General features: G+C 42.0%; 2 protein-coding genes across 2 annotated transcripts; both read left to right on the top strand.

Moving 5' to 3' along the window:
- Nucleotides 1–527: 527 nt before the first annotated feature.
- Nucleotides 528–9,605, top strand: ankrd6a (ankyrin repeat domain 6a; the record flags this gene model as incomplete). Its single annotated transcript, XM_079574298.1, has 14 exons — nt 528–693; nt 773–871; nt 1,846–1,944; nt 2,025–2,123; nt 2,936–3,034; nt 3,336–3,413; nt 3,510–3,602; nt 6,276–6,434; nt 6,506–6,652; nt 6,761–6,913; nt 7,522–7,635; nt 7,976–8,276; nt 8,706–9,025; nt 9,387–9,605. The coding sequence occupies exons 1-14, from the start codon at nt 541–543 to the stop codon at nt 9,603–9,605; spliced, it is 2,133 nt and encodes a 710-aa protein (XP_079430424.1). The 5' UTR covers nt 528–540.
- Nucleotides 9,606–12,461: 2,856 nt separating this feature from the next.
- On the top strand, nt 12,462–14,181 carry gja10a (gap junction protein alpha 10 a; the record flags this gene model as incomplete). Its single annotated transcript, XM_079573685.1, has 2 exons — nt 12,462–13,874; nt 14,121–14,181. The coding sequence occupies 2 exons, from the start codon at nt 12,462–12,464 to the stop codon at nt 14,157–14,159; spliced, it is 1,452 nt and encodes a 483-aa protein (XP_079429811.1). The 3' UTR covers nt 14,160–14,181.
- Nucleotides 14,182–15,188: the final 1,007 nt, after the last annotated feature.

Below are 15,188 nucleotides of genomic sequence, written 5' to 3'. Positions count from 1 at the left end.
CGGTTAGTGTAGGTTTCCTCTGGGCACTCCGGTACAATAGGCCATGATGAATGTGAGTGTGTTTGTGAGTGCGCATGGGGGACGACGGATGGAAATTAGCCCAAGGCTACAATCCGGTGTGGCTTGTTTACATGCATGAGACCCATGTATGTTAATTAACATGCACTGTCCCGACGAAATAAACCAAAAAAAAAAAAAACAATGATTAAGGCTAAATAAGGTGTAGGTATTATAAAGTGTTTCCGCCATCAGCAGTTTTTTCTGAATAAATCCTGACCTGAATTGGGATTTTACAACTTACAGGGTCACTTTTCAGGTCACAGTCAAAAAAATGCTAGCAAACTAGACTGGAACTTTATAAAATGTATACAAATGCATATTAATTACATGCACAGTGCTTTTTCCCCACAAATGTCTGAATTTACAATATTCTAAAGGAGGCCAAAACAAATGTCCTTCCACTACGAGGAAATAATAACACTTTCCATATGCAAACCACTGAAATATCTCACTGATATTTCAGCTCCCTCCTGTGCAGAGATGAGTGACGAGGCGTTGGTGCAAGTCTCTCCCTCCTCCTCTCACTGGGCGCCCCGGCAGCGCACTGCCCTGCACCGTGCCGCCATGGTGGGGGACAGTGAAGCCGTATCTGCTCTCATCCGCGGCGGCTGCGCTGTGGACCTCCTGGACAAAGTGAGGAAAAACATAGGTTTATTGAATTTATTTAAAATGTGGATGTTATGAGTTGTTTCATCTGTTGTGGCTGGAGCAGGACGGCAACACAGCTCTACATGAAGCGTCGTGGCACGGCTTCTCTCCATGTGTCAAACTGTTGGTGAAAGCAGGAGCTGATGTCAATATTAGAAACAAGGTGAGAGCAAATATGACGCCCTGAACCCAGTGTTTCCAATAAGTAAAGGAGATTATGGTTGGTCTCATTTGTACCTTCATGGTCTACAAATACTGCAGAATAATGCAGAATTAAGTAACGAGACAAATTATACTCACTTTTTAACCTCTTAAGCCCCATTTTAAGTACATTTTCTCCAGCTTTATCCAAATCAAAAAGCTTCTTAAAAAAGAGTCTAAATAGTGACAAAAACGAGACGTAAACAAGGATGAAAACGCAACAAAAAGTGACAAAAAAGGATAAAAATGTTATTAAAAAGTTGCTAAAATTTGAAAAAAGGAACAAAAAGTCATGAAAAAGGTGACAAAAAGTTACTAAAACGTGACAGAAAAGCAACAAAAAAGTCGACAAAAAAGCGTAAAAATGCAACAAAAAATATGAAAAAGGTGACAAAAATGACACAAAATCGCGATAAAAATGTAACAAGAAAGTGATGAAAAAGTAACAACATCAGCATAAAAAAATGCTACCAAAAATGTCAAAAACCCAACAAAAAATTGCAAAAACAAGAGCAAAAAGCAACACAGCTTATAAGCTCTTTAGTCGAGAAGCTTATAGATTTGGTTAAAGCCGAACTGAAGAAAATGCGCTTGGTTAAAGTGGGGGTTAAGAGGATAAAATAACATAAGCAAATATTATGCTAGAAAAATGTAGATTTAAAATAGTAGTATTATAGTCTCTCAGCAGACATCTATGGGGAATACCTTTGTAATAGTCAAGATAGCCTTTCCTCTTTTTATCTCAAAACTGCATGTTACAATTACCAAGGCAGAACACCAAAAATAAAAATAAGAGTATACAGTATATTTAAAAGCAACCATCTATTTTTGAAAAACACTTCCACTCATTTATTCATATCCTACGTTTGATGATTGGATTGTCTCTGCAAATATACTAAATCAGTTTCTCTAATGAACGACCGTCTTGTTTCACAGGCAGGAAACCTAGCTCTTCACTTGTCCTCTCAAAACGCTCATGTCCAAACCACGCGCCTCCTGCTGCTCGGAGGCTCCAACATAGACTCCAAGAACAATGTGAGTCGACACAATGCAAGTCTAGCTTAACACAAAAGCACGAGCGGTAGAACTTGTGTTAATTTAAGTGTGTTTTGCAGGTGGGTGAGACGTGTTTGCATGTGGCCGCTCGGTACGATAACAAGGACGTTGTCAAAGTCCTGATCAGCTCCCAGTGCTCTTTGATCGCCACAAATCAGGTACGAGTGATTTTTTTTGTGTGCCTTCTCTCCATAGTTTATGTACCAAAAAAAGTACATTCATTTATACTTACATACTGGTACAAACTAGTACAAGCTGCTGACCAAATAAAAATCTACTTTTAACCTCTTAACTCCCGCCTTAACCGAGTGCTTTTTCTCCAATTCAGCTTTATCCAAATCTAAAAGGTCATAGCCAGAGCAACACCTCATTCGAAAGTTAAGACCTACATGACTCATCCTGGCGTCGTTGCTGCGTTGTCGCCACTTTTTTGACTTTAATTTTGTCACATTTTTATTACTTTTTTGTTGCTCTTTTGTGGCTTTTTCGTCACTTTTTCATCATTTTTTGGTCACTTTTTCGTAGCTTTTTCGTCACTTTTTTGTCACTTTTTTGTAGGTTTTTTGTGGCTTTTTCATCATTTTTTCCATCACTTTTACGTCACTTTTTTGTCGAATTTTTGTGGCTTTTTCGTCACTTTTTTCATCACTTTTTTGCAGCTCTTTTGTGGCTTTGTTGTCTCTTTTTCGTCTCATTTTGATATTTTGACCATTTTTGCCGAGAACATTTGGGTAAAGCCAAACTGGAGAAAATGTGCTCAGTTCACGTGGAGGCTAAGAGTCTAACTGACTGTTAACCTAGCTTGAGCAACACTATGAGCCCAAAGAATGAGACCCAGGGACTCCCTGAACATCCTGAATGACCCGGTTATTCCATCATTAGAGCATGTGACCTTGTTTTGGTCAGACAGTGTAATAACTAACTTGTGTATTGTGTTATTTGTATACATCTCTTTTGTCTCCTTCTACAGAGAGGAGACACTGCGCTTCACATCGCTGCTGCCTTGAACCATAAGAAAACCGTTCAGCTCCTGTTAGAGGCTGGGATTGAAGCAAACCTCAAAAACAATGCAAGTCACTCTTCTCCATTTTAACATAATTACTTTCATACAATACACTCTACTATCCATTTGTATTTGCTGCATTTAAATCAGAAATAATCACCCTCAAAAGGCTTGCTAATGGATTGAACAGGTCAAGATAAAGTAACCTCTGTTTTCGAGTAAAAGCATCATTAGTGTTATGGTACGGTATTACATAAAAGTGTCATTGTTTTATTTGATTTTGGACTTGTTTCTCTATAAAATAACACTTTTTACATCCCTATAGCTTGTCTAATTCCTTTATAATTATCATTATCTTATGTTATAGGCGGGGAGAACAGCTCTTGACAAAGCCAGAGACAACAACCACAAAGAACTGGCTGTGATTCTGGCCCAAGCTCCTCAGGTTGGTACAACTTTATGTCTTTGCTGTTTAAACATAGACAGGCCAGGATTGTATACATTATCCATGCAAATAACTAACATTTGTGTGAAACGGCAGGTGCATCGTTTTTTAAGAGGGAGGGCTATGATGAAGCAAAGAGAAAAGCAAAGGAGCCAGTCTGCCTGTCGAGTGGAAGCTGAACCAGAACAAGTAAAACTCACTTTAATGCACCTTCTTCATACATCGAGGTAAGCGTCTGTTAGCACTCAGCTGATAATGGATAAAGACATGTCACCTTACCGGATAAATTCTATGCTTTTAAGTAAAAAAAATAAATCATGTAAGGACCGACTCGCATCGTAATATAATGATTTACCGGTGTTAAAGGGGGGGTATTATGCAAAATCGACTTTTTCAAGCTTTACATCATGTTATTAAGTCATTCCCTCATTAAAACCATGCCTGAAGTGTTGCCTTGGCACATTCACGTATTTTCGAGTAATCTGTAGAAACTCTGATGGCGGCCATTTTAGGGATAAAACGCCTGATTCCTTCAGGAAACGCCCTCGACCTCCAGGATACGCCTCCGACCTTTCGTCACCAGCCGAGTAACCAACCACTGCTCCTCAGCAGAACCCCCTCCCCGCAGTGTCTAGCCCTAAGACGTAAACAGAGTCATCATGGAGGATTAGCTTCATGTGTTGTGAAACGGAGCCACAGCAGACTTTACAAAGACACACATCAGTGTTTCTGTTACCGAAACACCCAGGATTAAAACCGGTGACAAGAACGCTTATTTCAGCGGCTGGTTCTGCGCTGGGAATATAGGGCCTTGATGATGCACAGAGCCTCCGGAGAAAGCTAATGCTAAGCTAAACCTCGAGTCATCACGTGAAAACGAGAGATATGCACACATAAAGTCAATAAAACCACCACACACATAAAGAACCGTTTAACAATGATCACACACGGAGCCTGGCTTGTTGATTTGGACGTTTATTGCTCACATTTCATCTACAATGGGTCATAGCCGAGTGGTTTTCTCCCGGAGCTAACAAGCTAGCCACGTCAAGCTAACGGGAAAATTCACTGAATACAAGCAGCATTATTATGCATTGAAAACGTCACTAAAACAGGCAACTGCTTGAAGCAGCCTTTATGACGATCACACACTGAGCCGGGCTTGTTGCTTTTGTAGTTTATTGCTCACATTTCATCTACAGTGAGTCGTAGCCGAGTGGTTTTCTCCCGGAGCTAAGGCACTATTAGCCGCGCCAAGCTAACAACCTTCACCTTCACAACATTCATTGAAAACAGGCAGCATATTATGCACAAATAATGTCAATAAAGCAGCAACTACTCGAAGCAGCCTTTACGATGATCACACAATGAGCCTGGCTTTACACATTTGTGGTTTATTGCAGACTTTTCATCAACAATGAGCTGTAGTCGATTATAACAAGCTAACGGGGTAACCTCGAAAAACCATTGTCCACTTGCACAGATAATGTCCGTCTTTTGAATCGTATGGGCTCCTGCAGATCCTGGTGTAGTCCATGGGGGTATAGTTAGAGATCCATAGGGCATGGCAGATGCAAAGAGAGAGCCTCCAAACAGCAGTTATTTTTCAGGCAAGAGCCCCTTCCAAGCGTCCGGTGTGGAAGGTTCGTTTCCAAATAATATCCTGTGTGGCCATTGTTCACAAAGTGATAAACAGCAGCTCCTTTACAACAATAAAAATTAAAATGCAACGATCGTAGTTTCAATACTGTTGAGATGACGAGCGCAGTGTTGTTGTGATGCATAGAAATATATAGCGTGTGGAGGGGGCGTGTCGGAAAGGGTCAGAGGTTCTTAAAGAGACAGGGGCCTATTTCAAGTCATTTGCTAACGCCATTTTGAAAGAGCAATTTTATACAAGGCAGTTATTCTAATTTACTGCATTGACAGACCAACAGAAGGTTTCGTCATCATTGTAGTGTGATATAGACTGGTGCTATGTGGCTGAAAAAAGCATAATACCCCCTCTTTAAGTTAAAATTTTACTAAAGGAGGCTTCCCACACTCACTACTCAGTTGCAAAAGTGTCGACACGTGAATAGCTTGGACTACAAAAAGATGTATTATAAAAGCTGTACTGTGCTGCATTTTAATTAAATCTTGTAACAAAACCTGAACTTTGCTGGGAGCTCGTCTCCATGGAGATGTTCCCCAAACACTTTCCGCATGTCTACATAGTGTTCGCTTGGTGACTCACATTTTAGATGCATTTTTCTTTTTGTTCTGAACATGCAATCTGCAAACATTAAAGAGACTAGATGGTCATTTTTTGCTCACTACTGCCACCTCAGGTCTTACGCGTAACTGCAGTCTCTATTTTAAGCTTGTGCATGACGGCACTTTGGACCCGAAGTAACAAGAACGAAACTCATGTCCTTTCCTGACACTATTTGCTTGATTGACTTTGAAGCATACTAAGCTCTCTGGCAAAAGTAGCTGGCTGGGTAAAAAAGGTTGGAGACCCCTTGATTAGGTCCTCATCCAAATCCATTCTTTAAGAGAAAAAAAAAGGAAGCATTTTCTGGGCCTACTGGTCGTTAGGAGCATGTTTTGCATTGCTGTCAATAGTATAATCCAACATGATACACATTGTGCATTTAAAATACATAATAATAACATTTGGTTGAAATAAATGTTACTACCACAACTCGAACCACCATCTTATTGTGGTTGGATGAGTAAATGTTATTATATCGGTTGTCATATCCAATCTTCCCCAAGTGTCACCCCTTGGAAAGAAGTTTGCCACCCGTTTCATACATTATATATTTGCCTTGAATCCAGGCGTTAGACAGTTTAACACAATTGTTTGTTGTTCGTCAGGTTGCTATTGTTGAGCGCGGCAGTAGTTCAACCACAGAAGATGTCCCCAGTGTTGAGGAACTGGAGAGAACAAAGGGGATTAAGACATACCTACTTTACCAAGAAGCCACCTGTCCTGTCTCCAACGGCAACCACAAGACGAGGAGGCGCGAAGAGAAGGTCAGGCATGTTTTTGTCTACTTCATGTCTTCCCAAGTCTAAAATTTTGTACATGTTTTGTCAACTTACAGGACAGTATCTGGGTGGACAAAAAAGTCAAAATTCAAAATGACAGGGGGCATAATTTCTTCGAAGAGAGTGATGTTGTGTCTGGGCCGTTTGGAAAGCCGTATCAGCTTTACACTTTGTACAGGGACAAGGACGGCAATGTAAAACAGGTGTGGACTACGTTAATATTATAGTAAGCACACACACAGCTTGTAATACGAGGGATGCAACAATGCTGGCGACAACACTTTTAATTGATATGGTGATTTGTATTTTAGTCCCCAGCCAATGGTTGTCACTGTAAGCCCCTGTTTAAGAAGCTGGAGAGTGAGCTGAAGTCGACTCAGGAGGAGATGAGGCTCCATATCCTAAATGTCCAGGAGAAAGTCAACTGCAAGATGGGACACATAGACCGCCGCAACAGAGAACAGGTGTGCCTATGATTTAGACTGATGTAGAAAGATTCCGGCTTTTCATGAGGAATAATACGGCTTGATGATTAACATTTTGATTTTCCTTGTTGAAGTTTGTCTGGCAAATGCCTTGATGAATTGAAACTGAAATCATATTTTTTTTAAAGTATACTATATGTTTTTCAAAAAGGGTAGCAGTGTGTTGTGTCATCTATTTACAAATGTGTGATTTGGGAACGTGACATTTTAATTAAAGCATTTAAAGGTGCATTGTGAATGTGAATTGTGTACATTCATTTTGTCTTTTAAAATTCATTCAGTGATGGATGCTCAAAAGGGAGTAGGCTGAAGCAATAAGCTTATAAGTGCCTACCCCATATTCAGTTCAATACAATGCAATCATCAATTTTAAACTTCAAGGAATAGGCCACCGTTTTTACATACTGACATATGTTCTTACCTTAGCTAAGGAGGAGAGGCTAAATGCTAACACCGTCTGTGCTGTGTTTATGTGATTGAGGGCACACGTAAAGACAAGACAGGTACAAATGAACTTGTCTAAGGTAAGAACATATCAGAGTATGTAAAAACTCATTTTGATACATTTGTGGTTTTATTTTTGATAGATTAAAGTGCTGGACATGCTGAACCAGGCCAGAGTAGCAGCAGAGAGGAGACATTTCATGTACAGGATTGAACAACAGGCTGCACAGGGACGAGAGGAGGCTCAGATGGCACAGGTATTACTTTCAAAACAGTCATGATTTTACCTCATTCTACCGTAGAGCTTAAAAAAGGAATATTATATGAGGATGTTCACCAGTCTCACTAAAATTATTACACAATCCACAATTAAACGGAAATGGCATCTTATATATTCCAGTTACTTCGATTGGGGTTGAATCGAGTATTTTCTTATCTACCTATCTACCCATCAGGCTCATTTTCTTTCATTCACAAGATCTTGGTAAACAATGACGATACCATTGCCTTACATCAATAAACAACACATATGTCTTTTGTAATGAAACGTTAAATACACATTTGTGACTTTGTTTTGTATCTTGCGTCTCTAAACAGGCAGCTGTGAGGGGGGAGCTGCAGAGGTGGCATGTCTCCCAGCTCAAAGACCAAAACTTCCACCGCACATCCACAAGCAGTCCCTATAGTAAACTGCTGCACTCTCCCTCTGCGGGACAGTCCTCATTGGATTCAGATGTGGAGTCCCTCCCTCTCCTCTCTGTCCTGTCCCAAAGCAGCAGCACCTCTCTGGCCACCTACGTCAACGTCGTGCCATCGACCTGGTCGTCTTGCAGCCTGGACTCGGCGTTGGACACGGGCGGCAAGAAATACTTTGAGATGAAGGCAGAGCGGTCGTCAGGTAGGAGATTTAACAAGAGTAACATAATCTGAACATTTCTATGTTTTTGGTGTTTTCTTTTCTTTGCTTTTTTAGCAATTGTCTTTGACTTTTTTCACACAAAACAAACAAAAACATATGGTCAAACTTGGCTAGTACAGTGTTTCTAAAAGTTTTCACTCCAAGTACCACTTGCGGAAAGAAAATATTCAGAACTGGTCTTTATCAGACCTTCACCAGGTCAAAACTTGGGCTGAATTGTGTCTGAACTAGGGGTAAAACAAGTGTAAAATAAAACATAAATAAGAAATTGATTCAAATGCTTTATAATTAGATGCAAAGATTTTGGTTTTACAGTTAGTTTGCATTATCTTGAATGAGGACACAAAAATAAACAGGTATAAGGCCTTTAATGCGATTTACAATATTTTCTCAATACTGACATTTTAGATGACTATCAGAACACAGCCCTGTTTCCCCTCTCTGCCTCGAATGAACGGCTGAGCCCTGCTGACCCCTCCTGGCCGCCTGTGGAGGTGCAGGAGGTGTCTGTGAAGGAGGAGTGCAGCGCCACTGAGACCGGCACCGGTGGCCAAGGGCCCAGATGGATCCCACCAAAGGGCCTCTCACAGGGGCTCGCCGGACGCTGCCAAGAGCTGGCCCGGGTAGACCACAGCAATAAAGACAGGAGTGGGGCTGTAGAGGTGTACACGAACCGTCCCACCGAGAGCGCCTTCACTCAGGAGAGGAGCAACCTGCACGCTGTAGAGGTGAGGATTAGATAGATTTAATAACCCCAATGTTAGGTATTAAGATAAGAATAAACTTTATTGTCCTCTGAGGGATATTTGTCCTGGACTTTCTACCACACATAATCCTGACAACAGTTCACATCACATACAAAATGACAAAAATACAATGGAGGACTGTCGAAGGTATAACTATGAAGGTGCTCAGAGTATCAGCCTAATATGATTTGGGATTCATTATCATCTTCTATTATATACAGTATAACTTCTATATTGTTCTTTGTCTTTGGGATATATCATTATTATTATTTAAAGTAGTGTTTTACTTGCCAAACTATTGCAATAAAGGGTCTATATTGGCCTATTTTATTGTGATTGTCAGGTGACTCAGCGGTTCTTTGAGACAGTGTCCTCTCAGCTGGAGCTGTGGTACGAGAGGAAGCTCCAGGAGGTGGAGAGACAGACAGAGGTCCAGGCTCAGAGGGACAAACAGGAGCTTCTGCAGCGAATCAACAATCTGGAGGCGGAGCTTCAGATGCTCCGGACCAATGAGCACACAGATGGTACAGCACAGGCTCACAGTGATGAACCTACAGACTAAAGTCAATATGTTTTAGAATGTATCTGTCATTGATGAGCCCTGAGGAATAAATGTGCTCCATAGAGTGAACAAAACATCATGTATTGATGTACTTTTTTCTTTACAAAATCTCTGTTGAAATTAAGTTGCACCACATTAAAGAAGTACTAAGTAACTTGTTTACCTTAATAAATCCGTTTCGTAGTCCTTCTGGGAGTAATGCAAGTGTTCATGGAATGATTGGGGGGTCTTTCATCTCCCCCTGGTGTCTCTGGCCAGAAAATCACACTTGCAGCACCAATACTAATGGAATCACAAAGCTAACAGTCTAACCGGCAAAGCTAACTGTGGGCTAGCACCACTTAAACAGTATTTACAGCCAAGTTTGAGTGAAAAAAAGATCTCCATTGTGTAATTGGATGTACAATATCCCTTTCTCCCTTTGTCTTTTCTGTCAGCGAAGCATTTACTCTCAAGGACACAAACCAAAAAACGCAACATGCTACGACACCTGCAGTAGCACTAATGGCCTCTAGGGGCATGAGTTACTTAGTTCTGCTTTAAGTCAAAATTTCATCCATCCATCCATCCATCCATCCATCCATCCACCCATCCATTCATCCATCCATCCATTTTCTTCCGTTTTATCCGGGTCGTGGCAGCAGTCTGAGCTGAGATGCCCAGACTTCCTTATTTGGGGGGATCCTGTGGCGAAACTACATATTATGTGCTTTATTTTGTCTATATTTTGACAAATGGGAATTATCAGCAGTTCCTCAGACCGCAGTTAAAGGCTGATTGCAAGAGCATCTTGTCCTCCTCCAGACATGCTGACCACTGTTTTTACTTTATTGATGGCCACAATGGCAGCTTTGATGTTTCAGAAATCCTTTGTCATTCAGAACCTTTTCAGTTTCGTGAGTTGTACTACCATAGATGTTACAGTGTGTGGTAATCCAGCTTTCCACTGTTGAGCATCAAGGCTGACATTTGGCAGACTAGCCCAGTGTCAACAAACACAGGCTGAAGTCCCGCCCCCTGCTCTGCTCCATCATCAGTGGCTCTAATGTTGCAGCGTTGGTTGTGTAACACAATGATCCTGGTGTGACATCTGGCTTTTTGCCTCAACAACCATAACAGCAGCTTCTGAAGGGAAAATCAAATCAATGCTCCATCGACTCTGTCAGAGCGCGATGGAAACCTAATTAAAGAGCCTGCAGGCACAGCTGGTCATTTTATGCAGCCAACACCAGGCTCAGAATCAGCCGTAATATGCACTCGAGCCGTTACAGAGAGAGAGAGAGTGCATGGGCATCTTCTGCCATTGGGACAAAGGATCAATCGAATCAGCATCAATTAACCTGTGTTTATGAAGAAGGCTGTTGAGATCTTGGCAACCACCAAAATGAAGTGTTTTATATTTGCTGAAAATGTAGCTAGATAATAATTAGGATTACAAAAGATATATTAAAAAGAATTAAACACCCAGAAATTTCCGTTTACTCCACATTAAGGTTTGGACTCTCAGTTGTCTATCCCTAGATTTCAGAGTATGGTTTTCGTCTGGAGCCTTTTTAGCATTTGTTCTATTTCAAAAATGTTTTATCACAGACTTTATATTGTGTGTCGTGTCCATGTTGAGTACATGTGTTCACTCTGCTCGCTCTTGTGAGCTATAATAGACGGACTTTATAGCCCTCATTGGGAGACATTTGCTACTTACATCGTTAATGAGGCAGACCCTATATCCACCCACCCCAAGCAAATACCGGCCATCACGGACAGAGGGATATTGATGGCACTGGGTGGACTGGCCACCACTGGCATGGGATAGGGGCAGTGGGGGTGGGCGGCATTGTCCCGTCGTGAGGCGATCAATGATTACATCCTGTGAACCCTGCATGTAACACGGAGAGCAGTCCAGTCGACAGGCTCAGGCTACATCAGACTCAGAGCATCCAAAAGACAAACCAGAGCAAACACAGCACCAAAGGAAGAAAAAAATATATACCAACTGAAAAAACATGTGGAGCAGCGTCTGGGTGCGGGATGAGAGCACTTTCAAACTTCTCCATGAGGTAACAACCAGGACACAGGGAGTCCAGAGCTTCTCCAATATGTGAGCACCATTAAGAGACAAAGAGGGACCTGAACCACTGACACGTAAGTGCAGCTCTTTGTAGTGAAAATGGTTAATTATGAGGTACATTGAGGTCTATTTGTATGATTTGTTTAATTACCACCATCGACTACAAAAGGTGTTCAATCTCAGATAATAACTCCTGCTTAGACTCTACATTAGTTTGAAATTGTTTGTTTTATAAAGGCCTAGAAATACTTTTTTTATCTGTAGACTTTACCATAAAGGTGTCAGCATCAGATGCCCCTCATACCAAACAGATTGTGTATATTTAGTTACGCAATGGCAATGAGCCAATAGTATTTTGCAGCTGATGCTGTGGTACTTGCAGAACCCTCAATCAATATCAGGCTGTTGTGTTGTGACTAAAACTACAATCCAATGACCTATGTGTGACCTAATATTAGCAAAGTCATTTTAGCCCTCACCCTTGCCATGGATCTCTGCCAAAAACTAATGGGTTTGCCCTTGACTCATGATGGCTGTTTACGAAATGCTTATGAAAATTGTCACCACGAAACCAGTCCAGCTCAATTACAACGAATTTGAGATAACATAAGGTTTTATACATGACTTATACATTATCTCCAGTGCTTTAATTTAGACAGAATCACATTTTCATGAAGCCAAGTCAAACTTCTCATTTGTAGTAACATTGTACAGAAGCATTTGCTTGATCTTATATCCTGTGTTGGTCCACAGTGTGAAGACATGTGGCACTAAGCCCTGCTCTGACCATGGGTGACTGGAACCTGCTGGGCAGCATCCTAGAAGAGGTCCATATTCACTCCACCATCGTTGGGAAGATCTGGCTGACCATCCTGTTCATCTTTCGGATGTTGATCCTGGGCGCCGCGGCAGAGGACGTGTGGGACGACGAGCAGTCGGAGTTTGTGTGTAACACGGACCAGCCTGGCTGCAAAGCCGTGTGCTACGACAGTGCCTTCCCCATCTCCCTCATCCGCTACTGGGTGCTACAGGTCATCTTTGTATCTGCGCCTTCCCTGGTCTACATGGGACACGCACTGTACTGTATCCGCGCACTGGAGAAGGACCGTCACCGCAGACGCATCCAGCTGAAGGAGGAAATGGATGAGGCAGAGCTGATGGAGGAGCAGAAGCGGATAGAGAGAGAGTTGAAGCGGTTGGAGGAGCAAAGGAAGGTGAAGAAGGCTCCTCTGAGAGGCTCCCTGCTGAGGACCTACGTCATCCATATCCTGTCGCGCTCTGCGCTGGAGGTCTGCTTCATCCTGGGACAGTGCATCATCTATGGAGTCCATCTGGACCCTCTGTACAAGTGCGAGCGTCTGCCGTGTCCCAACAGTGTGGACTGCTACATCTCCAGGCCCACGGAGAAAACCATCTTCATGGTCTTCATGCTTGTTATTGCTGGTGTGTCACTCTTCCTTAACATTCTGGAAATATCTCACTTAGGCATAAGGCAAATCAAACGGATCCTGAGTGGGGACAGATATTCAGAGGAGGACAGTTTGATCTATAGGACAAAGAGAAAGTCATCTCTGCCTCACCTCTATGTGAGTAATGCACCCCCTCACAACGGGCCTTTGACACAGACCTTTAAAGTTGTCCCAGAGATAGACAAGCCCCTGCATTACACAGCAGGGCTCAGAGCAGGTCAGGACATCCCAAGACACCACAGCATCGCCTATCTGGGACATGGCCAGGCTAACTATATCTGCCAGCAGCCGCGCATGGCCCCCAGGCCCAGCCTGAACTGTCTGATGCAGCCCCTGCAGACGCACCAGAGCCAGGAGATCCACACAAGCATTGTGGAGCAGCACCGAGAGTGGGCCTCTGTGGAGTCCACTGCAGAAGGGAGCCACACTGAAGACACCAACGAACATGAAGACGACCCTCCTCACCCCACCCACCTGGAGTCACTGCTGTCCGTGTCCCGGGCCTGTGCAGGCAGAGGGGCAGAGGATCGGAGGACCTCCATGGGCAGCCAGCTGCTGCTGCCAAATCCGCGCCGGACCAGCTTCATGATGAGGCCCCCGTCTGAAAGCATGTCCTCAATGAGCGGCTCCACCAGCCCCTCCCTGCACTCCTCGGAGGAGTCTGACGAGCTGGGATCTCTACAGGGGGACATGCCCATGATGCCTCCTGCAGGAGGACGCAGAATGTCTATGGTGAGTGCTCAGCAGGCCAGTATGTCCTTATATTCAATGTCTGTGTGCTACAAGTATACCTGATGTCGTGATTCACTGGTATTGATTTGATATGTTTAACGAGTTATATATAATAACTTAAACATTAATGCACTTTGCTGGTCTTTAGATAACCCCAAATTTGTCAGCATTACTCGTCGTTTGGGTGCCCATTTTGTATCCAAATAGAGATCATTAATTTGCCTTATTTCTCTTTGTCTCCCACAGAGCATGTTTCTGGACATTTCCTCTATCATGAAGAGGTGAGGCAGCCAGGTCAAAGTTGGGGGATTCTTTGTTTGGATTTGAAGCACCTTACATTTTTTTCAGATCTTTGGACATATTTCTTTTGGCTTGTGCCAGCTCTGTGAAGCAGATCCTTTGAGGATATTATATTATATTGCTTCAGTTTGGACTTCAAAAGCATTACTTTTTTTATGTATTCAATGTTGGAGTGTGTATACCCCTTTATACAGCCATTTTATGATGATTTCTATTATATCTAGATTAAATGCTTCTTAACAAAACTTTTGAATTCTTAGAAACACGCAGACATCTGTCATTAGTTCCCATGCTTTTGTTTTATTTTCAACAGGTCTTTGCCCTGACAAAATGCGGATTCTTTTATTTAAAACATTTTTCATATCAAATAAAGAAAACATGACGTCTCGCACAATATATTTACAAATATTTAAATCAAAAAATCATGTTAAAATCGAACAGTCGAAGATAAAAAATAAAATAAAAATGTCGATAATAACAGTCATGTTGCAGGTACTCAAAGTAAAGTACACATAAAAAATGGCTCACCAAAAGTCTACAAATACAATGAAGCGACCAGTGTAAAAAGTTAGAAACGATGCCACATAAAGTTTCTACATGTCTATGGTACAAGTCTATCCATACAAAGAGGTATGCTGAATCAGGTAGATAAGTGTTTGAGAAGAGTCCGTTCAACCAAGGTTTAAAAGAACCCTGAAATCACAATCTGTAGCAGGATCAATGGAAGTGGCCCCCCAACTACCCCCCCCACACTGTAAACGTGAACTGCTTAAGGTACTTCCAATGGTGTGTCAAAGGCATGTGAAAAGTCCCTCGTGAAACAATCATCTCTCAATGTTTTTTTTTTTTTTCTTTTCTCTTTTTCTTCCTTTTTTTTGGCCTGAGTAAAGTTACATGGAAAATGTTTTCATAGTGTGAACCAGTTCTGCAATAACGCTGAGCTAAGTGTAGTCCACATCGCAAATTATTCTGGCAATGTTTATCTAAAAATATACTATTGTCCCATAATTTAGC

This window comes from Gobius niger (assembly GCF_951799975.1).
Source record: "Gobius niger genome assembly, chromosome: 16".
NCBI classification, from domain to species: domain Eukaryota; kingdom Metazoa; phylum Chordata; class Actinopteri; order Gobiiformes; family Gobiidae; genus Gobius; species Gobius niger.
The sequence above is the reverse complement of the archived record's forward strand: the minus strand, read 5'-3'. Positions and strand labels throughout refer to the sequence as shown.